This window comes from Hippopotamus amphibius, chromosome 3 (genome assembly GCF_030028045.1).
Source record: "Hippopotamus amphibius kiboko isolate mHipAmp2 chromosome 3, mHipAmp2.hap2, whole genome shotgun sequence".
Lineage (NCBI taxonomy): Eukaryota > Metazoa > Chordata > Mammalia > Artiodactyla > Hippopotamidae > Hippopotamus > Hippopotamus amphibius.
In genome coordinates, this window is record NC_080188.1 from 143791125 (window position 1) to 143809842 (window position 18718).

The 18718-nt window shown below is 37.4% G+C and overlaps 1 protein-coding gene across 1 annotated transcript in view; it reads left to right on the forward strand.

Annotated features, from left to right (window-relative positions):
• The window catches only part of DNAH14 (dynein axonemal heavy chain 14), a 537201-nt gene that overhangs the window by 185453 nt on the left and 333030 nt on the right, over positions 1-18718 (forward strand). The window contains exons 22-25 of the mRNA XM_057727198.1: positions 13123-13294; positions 16042-16146; positions 16235-16353; positions 17133-17207. Coding sequence (XP_057583181.1) covers positions 13123-13294; positions 16042-16146; positions 16235-16353; positions 17133-17207 — 471 coding nt within the window. The remainder of the gene's footprint in view (positions 1-13122; positions 13295-16041; positions 16147-16234; positions 16354-17132; positions 17208-18718) is intronic.

Here is an 18718-nt window from a genome sequence, read left to right on the forward strand (position 1 = left end):
TATTTTATGTTTTCACTTATTTGTGGAATCTAAAAAAAATAAAATAAATGAATGACTATAGCAAAACAGAAACAGACTCACAGATATAGAGAACAAACTAGTAGTTACCAGTGGAGAAAGAGAGTGTGGAGTGGCAAGTTAGGGGTAGGGGATTAAGACATACAATCTACTATATATAAAATAAATAAGCAACAAGGATATACTGTACAGCACAGGGAAACAGAGCCATTCTTTTGTGATAACTTTAAGTGGAGTATAATCTATAAAAATATTAAATCACTATGCTGTACACCTGAAACTGATATAGTATCATAAATCAACTATACTTCAATTTAAAAAAATACATAGTTATCTTACATCACTGGTTCTCAACCAGGGGACCATTAGGCACTGTCTGGGGGCATTTTTGATTGTCACAACTGAGGGGGGTAGGAACCAGTGAACAGAGAATGTTAAACATCCTACAATGCACAGAAAATCACCCCACATCCCAAAAAAGAACTTATCTGGCCACAAATGTCAATAGTGTTTAAGTTGAGAAATTCTGACTCAGACCAAGGAGACACAGTAGAAGGTTCCAGCTTGAAAGATTTCCACTCAACCTGGTTGCTGGCCAAAACAGGGGCATAGCAGAAATATACTACTTAAAGCAATAATGGGAAATGGTTAAGAGCTTGGCTGGAGAGAGCCAGTGAATGGTACAATGTAGAAGCTCCTGTTGGGGGGACTCTAAAGATACCAGCAATATGTTCCATGAATAACTGCCCAGACAGAGGGCATTTAAGAAGCAAAAGAGAATTAAAAGTAACATCAGTTAAATTTTTTAAAAGGCTTTTCCTTTGGAGCTTCGGGGGCTCAGAGGAGAGCACAGCAACCAGTCTGCAGCAGGCCTGACAGAGTAAGGCACAGATGGTCCATGCTACAGCCATGTGCACTCCAGCCTGGGACATGGGTCCTCTGGGGCTGATGGGGCCTGGGTGCTGGAATGTGTGGTTTGGAGAGCAGACACAGGAGAAAACTTCTGTTGGTGTGAAGACACAGACTGAAAGGACAGGAGTGAGGAGTTTTGCACCTGGGAATGTTTCTGGAAGAAACCCATGCCAGCAGAGAAGGGAGGCTCCATTGTTGAATGGGGCCACCATGGCAATCTCTCCACATGCACTGGCCCATCTCTGCGGGCACTAGGAGGGGCTCCCACCAGGGTGGGCTTGCGAACCCTAGTTGCTCACCAGCCCCACCCCACTCCTGCCAGGGCAGGCTCCTGTTCTCCAGGGCAGCCTTGGGAGCAAACGCCAGTGGATGACCCATGTGCAGAGGTGGGGCTGAAACCACAGCAGGGCCCCATGGACCTTGCAGCTAAGCAAGAAGAGCTGAAACCACTCCTTATGGCTGTGTGAACCATGGACTTACACCTCTGCTGCTGGCTTTATAAACTCAGCACCTGTGGAACATCTGAACAGACAAGTACCCCCGCAGCTGAGACAGGTCTGCTTTAGCAGTTATGGGCTTTGTGGGCATGTTCAAATGGGGGTTAGATGAGGCCAGACTCTGAGCTACCTCTATAGGACCCACAGCAGGTCCAGCTGCACAATTACTGCAGTCTATGGACCTGGCTTCAGTGGACCTACACTGGTTGCCTTGTGAAAACACCTGAGAGGCACCAAGCCAATTGCTGGCATACCAATGCTTAAAGTGCGGCTTAGAGCAGTGACAACAGTGTAAATTGTGAGCCCACACAATGGGTGAAAGGTGACACAACAGAGCACACCCATAGGTGAACAGCTCCAGAGGAGGAATACTCAATGTCTTCTCTCCCAGTGGGAGTACTCCAGTCCTGCCTACCTCACACCACAGATCAGGAACACAGATCTGGGGGCCTCCACTCCAGCAACCATGGAGCAGACCCGGCCTCTGAGCAGTGACAACCACAAAGCAAAGGGGAGGCCCCGCTCAATATCTAGTGCAGACTCTGGTCACCATAATATCAGTCACACTTCCTATAAAGGGTATAATGGCCAGCATACACTGAGGAAAGAGGTGGCAGACATCCACACTGAAAACAGCCCTTGCACCAAAAAATATAAAACCCACGCAGGCTACACAGGGACATTTCCATGTAAAAACAGCCCTCCAAGACAGTCTGAGGGTCTGACATTCAAGAAAGACCACCCAGAGCATGTATCCTTGAAGGCCAACAGGGCTTGATGCAAGAGTTCTGGGGGAAACAGAGACTCCACTCTTGTAGGGTGCATACAAGGTCTCACATGCACTGGGACCCAGTGTAATACTTCCATAGGAACCTGGGCTAAACTTAATTAGGTGGCTTGAAGGGTCTCCTGGAAAGGTGGGGATCAGTTGTAGCTCACTGTGAGGGCAAGGACACTCGTAGTGGAGGCCTCAGGGAATATCAATCATCATGAGCTCTCAGAGAAGTACCCATTTTGACACCAAGACCCAGCCCCACCCAACAGCCTGCAGGCTCCAGTTCTGGAACACTTCAGGCCAAACAACCAGAAGATAGGGACACAGACCCATCCATTAGTATATAGAATGCCTAAAGTTGAATTTAGCTCACAGCTGCCTCAAAACATACCCCTTGACACGACCCCACCCACCAGAGGTACAGAACCCAGCTCCACCCATCAGAGGGCAGGCACAAGTCCCTCCCATTAGGAAGCCTGCACAAGCCCCTAGATCAGCCTCACCCACTAAGGGTCAGACACCAGAAGCAAGAGGAACTATGACCCTGCATCTTGCAGAAAGGAGACCCCAAACACAGAAAGTTAGACAAAATGAGATGACAGAGAAATATGTTGCAGATGAAGGAAGAAGAAGGCCACAGGAAAAACTAAATGAAGAGGAGATAGGCAATCTGTCTGAAAAAGAATTCATAGTAATGATAATAAAATGATCTAAAATCTCAGAAAAAGAATGGAAGCAGAGACCAGGAAGATAAAGAAGTGTTTAACAAAGAGCTGGAAGATTTAAAGAACAAACAGAGATGAATAATGCAAAAACTGAAATGAAAAACACACTAGAAGGAATCAATAGCAGGATAACTGAGTCATGAGGACAAATAAGTGAGCTGGAAGACAGAGTGGTGGAAATCAGTGCCACAGAACAGAATAAAGAAAAAATAATGAAAAGAAAGGAGGACAGCCTCAGAGACCTCTGGGACAACATTAAGCATATCAGCATTTGCATTGTAGGGGTCACAGATGGAGAAGAGAAAGAGAAAGGGCCTGAGAAAATATTTGAAGAGATTATAGCTGAAAACTTCCCTAAGGTGGGAGAGGAATTAGTCAACCAAGTCCAGGAAGCACAGAGAGTCCCATGGAGCATGAACCCAAGGAGGAACACACTGAGACACATATCAATAAAACTGACAAAAATTAAATACAGGGAATTTCCTAGAAGTCCTATGGTTAGGAGCCTGTGCTTTCACTGCCAAGGGCAAGGGTTCAATCCCTGGTTGGGGAAATAAGATTCCACAAGCTGCATGGCACAGAAAAAAAAAATAAAAGCAACAAATAATATACAAGGGAACCCCCGTAAGGTTATCAGCTGAATTTTCAGCAGAAATTCTTCAGTCCAGAAGGGAGTGGCATGGTATATTTAAAGTGATGAAAGGGAAAAACCTACAATCAAGAATACTCTAGCCAGCATGGCTCTCATTCAGATTCAATGAAGAAATCAAAAGTTTTACAAGCAAACCTAAGAAAATTCAGCACCACCAAACCAGGCTTACAATAAATCCTAAAGGAACTTCTCTAGGAGGAAAGGAAATGGCCACAACTAGAATCAAGAAAATTACAAATGGGAAAGTTCACCAGTAAAGGCAAACATAAAGTAAAGATAAGAAATCATTCACACACAAACATGATATCAAAACCAACAACCACGAAAAGGGGAGAGTATAAAAACAGGATATTGAAAAAGCATTGGAAGTTAAAAGACCAATGTATATATATAGAGAGAGACTGCTATATCAAAGCCTGCAACCACAAAACTGCAATAGATACACACACACACACACACACACACACACACACACACAATATATATATATAAAAGCAAAGCAAACACAACAATAAAGGTAGTCATCAAATCACAAGAGAAGAGAACAAAGGAGGAAGAGAAGAAAGAAACTTACAAAAGCAAATCCAAAACAATTAAGAAAATGGCAATAACAACATACATATTGATAATTACCTTAAATGTAAATGGATTAAATGCTCCAACCAAAAGGCAGAGACAGGCTACGTAGACACAAAAACGAAACCCGTATATATGCTGTCTACAAGAGATCCACTTCAGATCTAGGGACACATACAGATTGAAAGTGAGGGGATGGAAAAAGATATTCCATGTAAATGGAAGTCAAAAGAAAGCTGGAGTAGCAATACTTATATCAGATAAAATAGACTTTAAAATAAACACTATTACAAGAAACAAGGAAGGACACTACATAATGATCAAAGGATCAATCCAAGAAGATATAACAATTGTAAATAATTATGAACCCAACATAGGAGCATCTCAATACATAAGGCAAATGCTAACAGCTGTAAAAGGGGAAATCGACAGTAACACAATAATAATAGGGTACTTTGACACCACATGTACATCAATGGACAGATCATCCAAACAGAAAATAAATAAGGACACACAAGCTTTAAATGACACATTAGACCATCTCAACTTAATTGATATTTATAGGACATTCCATCCAAGAGCTACAGAATACACTTTCTTCTCAAGTGCACGTGGAACATTTTCCAGGATACATCACATCTTGGGTCAAAAATCAAACCTTGGTAAATTCAAGAAAATTGCAATCATGTCAAGCATCTTCTCTGACCACAATGCCCTGAGACTAGATATCAATTACAGGAAAAACACTGCAAAATTACAAACACATGGAGGCTAAACAGTACACTATTAAATAACCAAGAAATCATTAAAGAAATCAAAGAGGAAATCAAAAAATATCTAGAAACAAATGACAATGAAAACACAACAACCCCAAACCTATGGGATGCAGCAAAAGCAGTTCTAAGGGGGAAGTTTATAGCAATACATTCCTACCTTAAGAAACAAGAAAAATATCAAAAAACAACCTAACCTTACATCTAAAACAATTAGAGAAAGAACAAAGAAACCCTAAAGTGAGCAGAAGGAAAGAAATCATAAAGATCAGATCAGAAATAAATGAAAAAGAAAGGAAGGAAACAGTAGCAAAGATCAATGAAACTAAAAGCTTGTTCTTTGAGAAGATATACAAAATTGAGAAACCATTAGCCAGACTCATTAGGAAAAAAGGGAGAAGATGCAAATCATCAGAATTAGAAATGAAAAAGGAGAAGTAACAACAGACACCACAGAAATACAAAAGATCATGAGAGACTACTACAAGCAACTATATGCCAATAAATTGGATAATCTGGAAGAAATGGATAAATTCTTAGAAAAGTACAATCCTCCAAGACTGAACCTGGAAGAAATAGAAAATATGAAGAGACCAATCACAAGTATGGAAATTGAGACTGTGATTAAAAATCTCTCAACAAACAAAAGCCCTGGGCCAGATGGCTTCACAGGCTAATTCTATCAAACATTTAGAGAAGAGCTAATACCTATCCTCCTCAAACTCTTCCAAAATATAGCAGAAGGAGACACACTCCCAAACTCATTCTACAAGGCCACCATCACCCTGATACCAAAACCAGGCAAAGATGTCACAAAAAAAGAAAATCACAGGCCAATATCACTGATGAATATAGATGCAAAAATATTCAACAAAATACTAGCTAACATAATCCAACAGCACATTAAAAAACTCATACACCATGATCAAGTGGGGTTTATCCCTGGAATGCAAGGATTCTTCAATATACAAAAATCAATTAGTGTGATACATCATATCAACAAATTGAAGGATAAAAACCATATGATCATCTCAATAGATGCAGAAAAAGCTTTTGACAAAAGTCAACATCCATTTATGATAAAAACTCTCCAGAAAATGGGCATAGAAAGAAATTACCTCAACATAATAAAAGCCATATATGAGAAACCAACAGCCAACATCATTCTAAATGGGGAAAAACTGAAAGAATTCGCTCTAAGAACAGGAACAAGACAAGGGTGTCCACTCTCACCATTATTATTCAACATAGTTTTGGAAGTTTTAGCCACAGCAATCAGAGAAGAAAATGAAATAAAAGGAATCCAAATTGGAAAAGAAGAAGTAAAATTGTCACTCTTTGCAGATAATATGATATTATACATAGAAAACCCTAAAGACTCTACCAGAAAACTGCTAGCACTAATCAATGAATTTAGTAAAGTAGCAGGATACAAAATTAATGCACAGAAATCTCTTGCATTCCTATACACTAACAGCGGAAGAGCAGAAAGAGAAATTAAGGAAACACTCTCATTTACCATTGCAACAAAAAGAATAAAATACCTAGGAATAAACCTGCCTAAGGAGGCAAAAGACCTGTATGCAGAAAAGTATAAGACACTGATGAAAGAAATCAAAGATGATACAAACAGATGGAGAGACATACCATGTTCTTGGATTGCAAGAATCAACATTGTGAAAATTACTGTACGACCCAAAGCAATCTACAGATTCAGTGCGATCCCTATCAAACGACCAACAGCATTTTTCACAGAACCAGAACAAGAAATCTTACGTTTGGTATGGAAACACAAACGACCCCGAATAGCCAAAGCAATCTTGAGAAGGAAAGACAGAGTTGGTGGAATTAGGCTTCCTGACTTCAAACTATACTACAAGGCCACAGTGATCAAGAAAGTATGGTACTGGCACAAAAATAGAAAGGAATATCAATGGAACAGAATAGAGAACTCAGAGGTAAGCCCAAGCACATATGGACACCTTATCTTTGACAAAGGAGGCACGAATATACAATGGAAAAAAGACAGCCTCTTCAATAAGTGGTGCTGGGAAAATTGGACAGCAACATGGAAAAGAATGAAATTAGAATACTTCCTAACACCATACACAAAAATAAACTCCAAATGGATTAAAGACCTACATGTAAGGCCAGACACTATAAAACTCCTAGAGGGAAACATGGGCAGAACACTCTGTGACATACATCAAAGCAAGATCCTTTTTGACCCACCTCCTAGAATAATGGAAATAAAAGCAAGAATAAACAAATGGGACCTCATGAAACTTAAAAGTTTTTGCACAGTGAAAGAAACCATAAACAAGACAAGAAGACAACCTTCAGCGTGGGAGAAAATACTTGCCAATGAAGCAACAGACAAAGGATTAATCTCCAAAATATACAAGCAGCTCATGAAGCTTAACACCAAAAAAGCAAATAACCCAATCCACAAATGGGCGGGAGACCTAAATAGACATTTCTCCAAAGAAGCCATACAGATGGCCAACAAACACATGAAAAGATGCTCAACATCACTCATCATCAGAGAAATGAAAGTCAAAGCCACAATGAGGTATCACCTCTCTCTGGTCAGAATGTCCATCATCAAAAAATCTGGAAACAACAAATGTTGGAGAGGATATGGAGAAAAAGGTACTCTCCTGCACTGTTGGTGGGACTGTAAGTTGGTACAGCCACTATGGAAAACAGTTTGGAGGTTCCTTAAAAAACTAAAAATAGAGCCACCGTATTACCCAGTAGTCCCACTACTAGGCATATACCCAGAGAAAACCATCATCCCAAAAGAATCATGTACCATAATGTTTATTGCAGCACTCTTTACAATAGCCAGGACATGGAAGCAACCTAAATGTCCATCAACAGAAGAATGGATAAAGAAGAAGTGGCACATATATACAATGGAATATTACTCAGCTATAAAAAGGAATGAAATGGAGCTATATGTAATGAGGTGGATAGACCTAGAGTCTGTCATACAGAGTGAAGTAAGCCAGAAAGAGAAAAACAAATACAGTATGCTAACTCATATATACACAATCTAAAAAAAAAAAAAAATGGTACTGATGAACCCAGTGACAGGACAAGAATAAGGATGCAGGTGCAGAGAATGGACTGGAAGACACAAGATTGGGGGGGGGTGCGGGAGGCGAAGGGGAAGCTGGGGTGAAGTGAAAGAGTAGCATGGACATATTTACACTACCAACTGTAAAATAGATAGCTAGTTGGAAGTTGCCGTACAACAAAGGAAGATCAACTGGATGATGAGTGCTGCCTTAGAGACCTGGGATGGAAAGGGTGGGGGGGAGTTGGAGGGAGGGAATATGGGGATATGTGTATAAATGCAGCTGATTAACTTTGGTGTACCTCAAAAACTGGTACAAGAGTGTAAAGTAATTATATTCCAATAAAGAGCTAAAAACTAAATAAATAAAATAAAATCACCTTGAAAAAAAAAGTTTTTGCACATCACATGAAACCATAAACAAGACAAAAAGACAACCCTCAGAATGGCAGGAAATATTCACAAAAGAAGCAACTGACAAGGATTTATCTCCAAAATATATAAGGAGCTCATGCAGCTCAATATCAAAAAAATAAACAATCCAATCAAAAGACCTAAATCGACATTTCCCCAAAGAAGACATACAGATGTCCAAGAGGCACATGAAAAGATGCTAAACATCACTAATCATTAGAGAAATGCAAATGAAAACCACAATGAGGTATCACCTCACACTAGTCAGAATGGCCATCACCAAAAAATCTAGAGACAGTAAATGCTGGAGACACTATGGAGGAAAGGGAACCCTCCTGAACTGTTGTTGGGAATGTAAATTGATACAGTCACTATGGAAAACCATATGGAGATTCCTTTAAAAACTAAAAATAGAACTACTTTATGACCCAGCAACCTCACTACTAGGCATATACCCTGAAAAAAAAAAATTCTAAAAGATACATGTACCGCAATGTTCATTGCAGTGCTATTTACAATAGATAGGACATAGAAACAACCTAAATGTCCATCAACACAGGAATGGGTTAAGAAGATGTGGTACATATACACAATGGAATATTACTCAGCCATGAAAAGGAATGAAATTGAGTTATTTGTAGCGAGGTGGATGGACCTAGAGATTGTCATACAGAGAGAAGTAAGTCAGAAAGAGAAAAACAAATACTGTATGCTGATTCATATATATGGAATCAAGAAAAATGTTACTGATGAACCTAGCAACAGGGCAGGAACAAAGATGCAGATGCAGAGAATGCATTAGAGGACGAGGTGAAGGGGAAACTGGGACGTAGTAAGAGAGTAGTATTGACATATATATACTACCAAAGGTAAAATAGATAGCTAGTGGGAAGCTGCTGCATACACAGGGAGATAAGCTGGGTCCTTTGTGAGTACCTAGAGGGGTGGGATAGGGAGGGTGGGAGGGAGGCTCAAGAGGGAGAAGATATGGGGATATATGTATACATATAGTTGAGTCACTTTGTTGTACAGAAGAAGCTAGCACAACATTGTAAAACAATAATACTCTAATAAAGATGTATTTTTAAAAACAACCAAAACAACTTCCAACAAACAAAAGTTCAGGGCCAGATGGCTTCACAGGTAAATTCTATCAAACATTTAGAGAAGAGTTAACACCTATCCTTTTGAAACTCTTCCAAAAAGATTGCGAGAAAGGAATACTCTGAAACTCGTTGGACAATGCCACCATCATCCTGATACCAAAAGCAGACAAACGTATAAGAAGAAAATTACAGGCCAATATCACTAATGAGCATAGACACAAAAATCCTTGACAAAATACTAGAAAACCTAATCCAACAATACATTAAAAGGAACATATACCATAATCAAGTGGGATTTATCCCAGGGATGCAAAGATTTGTTAATATATGAAAATCAAGCAATGTGATACACCATGTTAACAAACTGAAGAATGGAAACCATATGATCATCTCAGTAGATGCAGAAAAAGCTTTTGACAAAATTCAACACCGATTTATGATAAAAACTCTCCAGAAAGTGGGCATAGAGGGAACCTACCTGAAGATAATAAAAAGCCATATATGACAAATCAACAATTAACATTGTTGTCAATTGTGAAAAACTGAAAGCATTTCCACTGAGATCAGGAACAAGACAAGCATGTCCACTCTCTCCACTTTTATTCAACATAGTTTTGGAAGTACTGGTCATAGCAATCAGAGAAGAAGAATAAATAAAAGGAATCCAAATTGGAAAATAAGTAAAACTGTTACTGCCTGCAGATGATGTATGATACTATACATAAAATGTGCTAAAGATGCTACCAGAAAACTACTAGAGTTCATCAGTGAATTTGGTAAAGGTACAGGATACAAAATTAATACACAGAAAGCTCTTGCACTCCTATACACTAACAATGAAAGATCAGAAAGAGAAATTAAGGAAATAATCCCATTTGCCATTGTAAAAACAATAAAATTAAAAGAATAAAAAGAATAAATACCTAGGAGTAAACCTACCTAAGGAGGCAAAAAACCTATATTCAGAAAACTATAAGATGCTGTTGAAAAAAATTAAAGATGACACAAACAGATGGAGAGACATACCATGCTCTTAGATTGGAAGAATCAATATTGTCAAAATGACTGTGCTACCCAAGGCAATCTACAGATTCAAGGCAATCCCTATCAAATTACCAATGGCATTTGTCACACAACTAGAACAAAAATTTTACAATTTGTATGGAAACACAAAAGACCACAAATAGCCAAAGCAATCTTGAGAAAGAAAAACAGAGCTGGAGGAATCAGGCTCCCTGAGTTCAGACTATACTACAAAGCTACAGTAATCAAGACGTATGGTACTGGCACAAAAATAGAAATATATATCAATGGAACAGTGTAGAAAATCCGGTGATAAAACCCTTGCACCTATGGTCAACTAATCTTTGACAGAGACAAGAATATACAATGAAGAAAAGATAGTCTCTTCAATAAGTGGTGCTGGGAAAACAGGACAGCTATATGGAAAAGAAAAAACCTAGAGCACTCTCTAACACCATACACAAAAACTCAAAATAGATTAAAGACCTAAATGTAAGGCTGGATAGTATAAAATTCTTAGAAGAAAGCATAGGCAGAACACTCTCTGGCATAAATTTTAGCATTACCTTTTTTGATCCACCTCCTAGTGTAATGAAAATAAAAACAAAGGTAAACAAATTGGATCTAATTAAATATAAAAGCTTTTGCATAACAAAGGAAACAATAAACCAAAAGAAAAGGCAACCCACAGAATGGGAGAAAATATTTGCAAACAAAGCACCAAAAAGGATTAATCTCCGGAATTTACAAGCAGCTCATGCAGATCAATATCAAAAAAAAAAAAAATCAAACAACCCAATCATAAAATAGATGGACAATCTAAATAGACATTTCTCTAAAGACATACAGATGGCCAAAAAGCACATGAAAATGTGCTCAATATCACTAATTATCAGAGAAATGCAAATCAAAACTACAATGAGGTACCACCTCACATAAGTCAGAATGGCCATCATCAGGAAGTCTACAAACAATAAATGCTGGAGAGGGTGTGGAGAAAAGGGAACCCTCCTACACTGCTGGTTGGAATGTAAATTAGTACAACCACTATGGAGAACAGTATGGAGATTCCTTAAAAAACTAAAAATAGAACTACGTATGACCCAGTAATCCCACTTCTGGGCATATATCCAGAGAAAGCCATAATTCAAAGAGATGCATGCACCCCAGTATTTATTGCAGAACTATTTACAATAGCCAAGACATGGAAAAAACCTAAAGGTCCATCAACAGATAAATGGATAAAGATGTGGTACATATATACAATGGAATATTACTCAGCCATAAAAAGAACAAAATAATGTCATGTGCAGCAACATGGATGGACCTAAAGAATATCATACTAAGTGAAGTAAGGCAGAGAAAGACAAATATCATATGATATCACTTATATGTGGAATCTGAAATAATGGTACAAATGTACTCATTTACAAAACAGAAATTGAGTCACAGATGTAGAAAACAAACTTATGGTTACCAAAGGTGAAAGGGGGAGAGGGATAAATTAGGAGATTGGGATTAACATTTATACACCACTATATATAAAGTAGATAACTAACAAGCACCTACTGTATAACACATGAAACTCTACTCAGTATTCTTTAATAATCTCTATGGGAAAAGAATCTAAAAAAGAATAGACATATGTATATATATAATTGATTCACTTTGCTGTACACCTGAAACTAACACAAGATTGTAAATCAACTATTACTTAATAAAAATTTTTTTCTTACAAGGCCTTCCCTTAAATTTCTTCTCTGCCTCAACCTCCAAGCCATGAGGAGCTTTATTTAGGTTGGAGCTAGGGTAGGATGGGAGTGGGAAATATGCGTGAGCAGAGAAAGTGAATGAACTAGACCACAGAACCTCTGGAAATACTTCCTTCATTCAACTCCAACAGCAGTAGCAACAAAACTCAAATTAGTATATCAGTGGATTACCATGCCATGTGTGGAGTTTTCTTCCCCTTTCCAAGGGGAGAAAATAATGATAATATTCTGTAAAGGAAAATTTCTATACTTATGCTGAACCTGCTTTACATTTCCTCATCCTCTAGTATTATATAATTACTAATAGAACTTGGATTTTCTTAAACACACCTTTATACTTTTGCTCCTAAGTCCAATGCCCTCTCTGCAATTCTCTTCTCCTTTAAAACCCAGATCAAATAGCTTCTTCTCTGAGAACGTCTCCCCAGATCTCATTTCTTTTCTAGAATTTCAGTAACCCTTTGTTTTAGAACACAGATTTTTAGAACCCATTTTTTAGAACACAGATCACTTCTACTTACTTTATATAAAATTTGGTATATATCTATCTTATCTATCTCACTAAGTATAATCTTGTTAAATGATGGATGTATATATCTTATTTATCCTAGTATTCCCTACCAAGTATGTCACTTGTACATAATAGATATTCAAAAAAATCTTTAATTAATGATTGGTCAACAAAAATATAACATCAATACACTTTGTAAATTGAACAATATTCTGTGGCAAATGATTATGGATTTTAATTATAGTCCCTTCAAAAAATAAAATTATCTCTAATTTTCTTTCTAAAGGCAGCTCCCAGCAGAAGCAAAACTCTTCTCTCAAGTAATTTCCATGTGGAAAGAAATAATGTCAAAAATACACAACAAACTGGATGCTTTGCAAATAACTACCTCTGCAGGAGTCCTTGAAATTCTGCAGAATTGCAATATACATCTTGAATATATAAAGAAAAATCTTGAGGTAAAATTATAGCAACCTAAAGTGGATAATCATTTAATCTACAAAATGTAATGTAATGCACTACAAAAACTAATTCCAATGCAGATTTTCTTCTTTACTCTAGCTACCAACAATATTTCAAACTCTCACCATATATAGGTTAATGAAAATACTATTAGAAGCAAAAAAAAAAAAAAAAGTGGACAAACCAATCTAAATGACCTTAGGCAAAATATCAAATTTTTCAGTGCTTAGGTTTCCTTAACTTTAAACTGGAAATAATGATAACTTACCTTGAGGGGCTTTGTGCTAAATAGAATAATGAATTGAAAGCGCAAGAGCTGGCACAAAGAAAGCACTTAATAATGAATGTTATTTATATTAGCACTACTACTATTGTTAGGTTGATAAAACCAGCAGAAGTTGAAATTGAATATTTTGATGATTGTATAAATTAAATTATTGATTCACATATTTTTACATTTCCAGAACATTAAACTCTCAGCTAGCCATACATATCTTTAAACACTGGGTTTTAATATTTGAAATTTGTGGTGAACATACTCACTTCACTTCATAAACCAAGATTTTTTTCCCCAGGCATTCGTCTCTCTTCCATGTTGAACGTAAGTCCCAGTGGTTGTGATTACTCCCGCAGAATACCCACATATGGCAGTTCAGCCTGTAGAAAGCTCTCTGCCCAGGAAGCCTTTCTGCTTTTTTATAAATCATGAACTGGGCAGTCATAAGGGGCAACACTCAAAGTGATCTGGTCAATAATAACCAGTATAACAAGCAATTGATTATTCAAGAATATCTTTGAACTATTACTAAGCATCATTACCAACCAGTAATCTTCCATTTATTCATGTATTGAGTACCTACTTCATACCAGGAACTGCTGCTAGATGCTGGGACTACAAAGATAAAAGACATATTCCCTGCTAATACAGAACTCAAAAAAGTAAAGAGATATTACTATGTGATGTATGCTATGATAGGTTGGATGGTATGACTGTATCAAAGAAGAGAAATTAATCCAGCCTGGGGAAAATGATAACTGACCTGGGTCTTGAAAGAAGTGTATGAGTTAGCCAGGTTAAAGAGTCGTGGGGTATGGAGAGGATGTGGGAAGAGCATCCTAGACAAGGGGGAAAGTACTGATATGGAGCCATGAACAACTATGGTATGCTCTGGAGTTATAAATAAGGTGGTATAAATGATGAAATGGAACATAGGTTGCAAATGGAAAAGTGTAGAAGATGAGATTCTCCAGGGAAGCAGGGAATAGGTGATGAAGGGCCTGAATATCACATTGAATTTTGACTTTATTGAGTAGCCACTAAAGAATTTTAAGTGGGAGAATAAAATAATTTAATTTAGCTTTATCTCCCTGGAAGGAAGCAAAGAGTATATATTTAGACTGGGAGTATATATTTAGATTTAGACTTAAAGAAACCAGTTCAAAGACTAGCAATAGTGGGAGACTAAAGGAAGACCGTGATGAGGATGAAAGGTGGTAGAGCCAGGAGCTTCAGATAGGTAATTAGAGGATAAAAGAGGTCCAGGATTGTGCCTAGATTTCTTGCTTGGCCAATAAAGTGGAAGATAATTGATCATACTATAGAAATAGGGATTAGAGGAGGAGGATGCTCATGTGGAAACAAGTAAGTTTTGTGCATATTGTAAATCTGATACTTCAGGGACAATCAAGTGAACATCTTGAATCAGGAATTGGTATGTAGATCTGTGGCAGAGGGAAGTGATCTGAGCCAAGGAACAAGCGAGTATGTATCAAATAGCTCAAGAAGAGCATAATAGATAGGAAGAGTGATGAGAATGGAACTCAGATATGTGAACATTAAAGTATAGGGGACGAAGAGGGATCTTGAAGGCAATTGATTAGAGGGGCTGAGGGATGAAAAAAAACAGCAGGGCAAAACCCCAGAAGTCAAATATGAAGGGCAGAGTCAGTAGAGCCAAATGCTATGAAAATATCGTGTAACCTGAAGACTGAAAAGTTTGGTAACAATGGGGGCTGGATGGTAGAGCATGAGAATGCATGAGAGATGAGTAAATAAAGATTTTGAGTTTAGAAATTATCTTTTTAAGAACATCGTGCAGTGGAGAGAAGGTGGAAAAATAGGCAGTAGCTAGAAAAGAATAAAGGCAGTTTCTTATATACATATTTAATGAGAGAATTTAAGATGGAAGCTTGTTGCAAAGAAGAAATTGACAATACAGGAGAGTAGTAAATAAAACAAGGATAGCTTACGTGCATAAGTGAATGGATTTCTCTTCCTCTGAAAAGATGGAAAAGAGTTAAGATTGGTATGAATGGAGCCAAGTTGTGGGTAAAGGTGGAAATACAGGAATTTTCTTCTGTGCAGTAGAATGTGAGATGATCTGCTGAAATGACAATTTATTCTCTAAGAGGATAGGAAAATAAGAACAGAAAGTTGGAAGCATGGGAAAGCAATGCTGCTAATACTAAAATACAGTGTTTTATTAATGATCAGTAGTACGTGTGTGTGCATGTATGTAAGAGTAGGATTTTTTATTTTTGTTTTTGTTTTAAATTGCTTTAGTTCTGGTTTTTTAAATTTTTTTTAGCAATTTAAGTATAGCTTTCGTTGAGCACCGGCTGTTATTTTGACTGATACTACTATGTATACTGCAACTTTAATACCATGACTTTTGTATGTAAATGTAGGCTCAAATGGTGATGTAATTCATATCTGAACTGTATTTCTTTTGGATCTGGACAGGACTATCTTGAACTTAAAAGAATGGTCTTCCCAAGATTTTACTTTCTTAGCAATGATGAACTTCTTGATATTTTATCTGAGAGCAGAAATCCTGAGTCTGTACAGGTAATACCATTATCCTCTGCTCAGCAATATTATTTCCCAACCAAGTCAGAATTTTACAATGTTATTGACATTTGTTTCTGATCTGCAGCCTCATCTTGTGAAAATTTTTGAAAATATAAAACAATTATTGATATGGAAACAAGAAATTGGCCCCCCTGCTGTGATGATGCTCATATCTGCTGAAGGAGAAACTCTTGTGCTGCCAAAGTATGACACCTATGTTATAAACTAAGCATTTAGACTCTGTAAAACTTCATTACTTAAAATTTTGCTTGGAAAATTTGTGACATTTCATAGACATTTGCTAAGCAAACAATTTCTTCAAAGATAATTTACTTATGTAGAGTTTTACTTTCCCATATCTATATTTATTAGTATGTCCTGTGAGCCAACACAAAGTTTCATTATATGAGCATAGATAGGGAGAAAATCTGCTATTTGCTTAGGGTTGCCATTGGTACTCCCATTGCTGTTTCCACTGACTTCTGGTTCTGTCACGAGTGGCTCCCTGGCAATTATAATAAGTGAGGTCCTTCCATTACACTAGTCCTATTTGCCAGCCCTTGTAAGGGCTCCCTAGACTTTGGCATGTGGCTCCTAATGTGAGTTGATTAAAAATTGCTGTGCCCAAGCCTACCCACTCACAAAACCCCTAATCCAACCCTGACTTAGGCTTGCTGTTTGAAAGATTCATTAAAGAATCTAAAAATGCTTTGTAATATTTATCTATTTTGGAAATTAATATTTTACTGAATCCTCTTAATTTTGCAAATTCATTGTTTTGATGTCAGAATTTCCTAAAGTTTGGTGATATATTTTCTAATTTAGGATCTAGGAAAACCAAACAACATAAAATTGTAGTCCTTTGGCCCATGAATATTTATAAGTATAGAAAACTTAGTTTACAGACTTATCAAAGGAATGAATCATGAATAAAAATGATAAAAATAATTCTTCATAATAATTATTTTTGAAAAAAATTATAGGAAAATCCGTATAAGAAGTGGTGTAGAACAATGGCTGGTAAACGTAGAGAAAACCATGTTTGATGTGGTAAAAAAGTAAGTATGATTTTCAAATCCTAAAATTATATATATATTTAAGCTTGGTTAATTATCTACTAATGTAAATGGGAAGTATCTAGAGAAATATATGGAGTAAAGTCTTTTATGAAATGGGTTTTGCTGGAACACAATGGCACATGACTAAATGGAAAATACTCGTTTTTGAGTGTAAATGTCAGTTTTAGAGTGTACTCATGGACAACATTCAGAGAGTTTTGTGTACTTTGAAATTCATAAGTATCCAAAAACTGGCCAGGACCAGGACTTGTGTCCATCTCTGACTGTTTTCAAAAAACCTAGTGCCCAGGAGGCCTCTGGTTGCAACACACTTTACCACTTTGCATTTCTGTCCCACTTTTGCTTCCTGGAATTGATTACTTGCTTTAGTTTTTTTTAATGTTCTCCTTTTTATATTTTAATCTATCATTGCTATCTGTTTAGAGTTAAGAAAGACTCAGAGTATGAATTTTTAAAACTAATTTGACTAGACCAGTCTTTTACATTTTTAATTATTTACTATTGAAACTGCTAAAATGCATCTCAGGAAGCTCTGAGGATCTCCAGTTCTTTATGTCTCAGCACAGAAAGAATTCAGTGAGAGACAAAGTGATAGATAAGTGATTTATTAGAATAGGATGCTTGTGAGGCTTACAGGCAGGCAGCTGGGAGGATGCCACCCCAAGAACTTAGTGGGCAACAGTTTTATAATCAAAAGAAAAGTAGGGAGGGGGAAAAGACCACCTTCCCTCCTTCTTGAGTAGGTGTTATGCTTCCATCGTCAGTTCCGCCTCCACATCAGGCGGGGGAGTTTTCTTGTCCCTACATGGTCAAGCTGGGACTGTCGTGGCACAATGGAAATGAGCAAAAAGGCAGTAACATGTGCTAAAAATGGTAAATCATCTCAGGCTTTAGTATAATGTCACCTTTTCCTTATATTTTTGATTTTAGTGCATGCAGAGGAGCATGTCCAAGGAATCATTAAATTACTGAGCTCCCTGGGCAGAATGTGGTCCCATGCCACCATTGTTTTATTGTTTGGGGGCATGTCTCATGCTTCTGTTGCATAGTTTTGTTGCTAAGCAAGCCTGCTTCACTTTGTGGTTAAGAAAACCTGCTTTCTTGTGTGATCGTTAACTTCAGGGGTCTACCATACTTTTTTCTTTACTTACAATCCCCTAGTGGGATTAACTACTTAATTACTGACTTTGTCACTTTACTCTGTCCCTATCACTGTTGGTTATAGAAAGGCTTTTGGTCTTTAAGTTTTAATATCTATAGTTATTAATACGAGGGTGAGTCAAAAATTATTTGCACTCTGGCTGTAGAATTTACAGAAGTTTTAATATAACTGGAGTGTGGATAATTTTTGACTTACCCTCATATTATCCTGAATGCCAGCACATGGTCTCTAGATAGCAGAGCAGATTATTATTTACTTACATAAATAACCAGGTGGCTTTCCTTTGCCCCAGTTCTTACCCCTGAGGTGATGTGATAAGAACCAGATT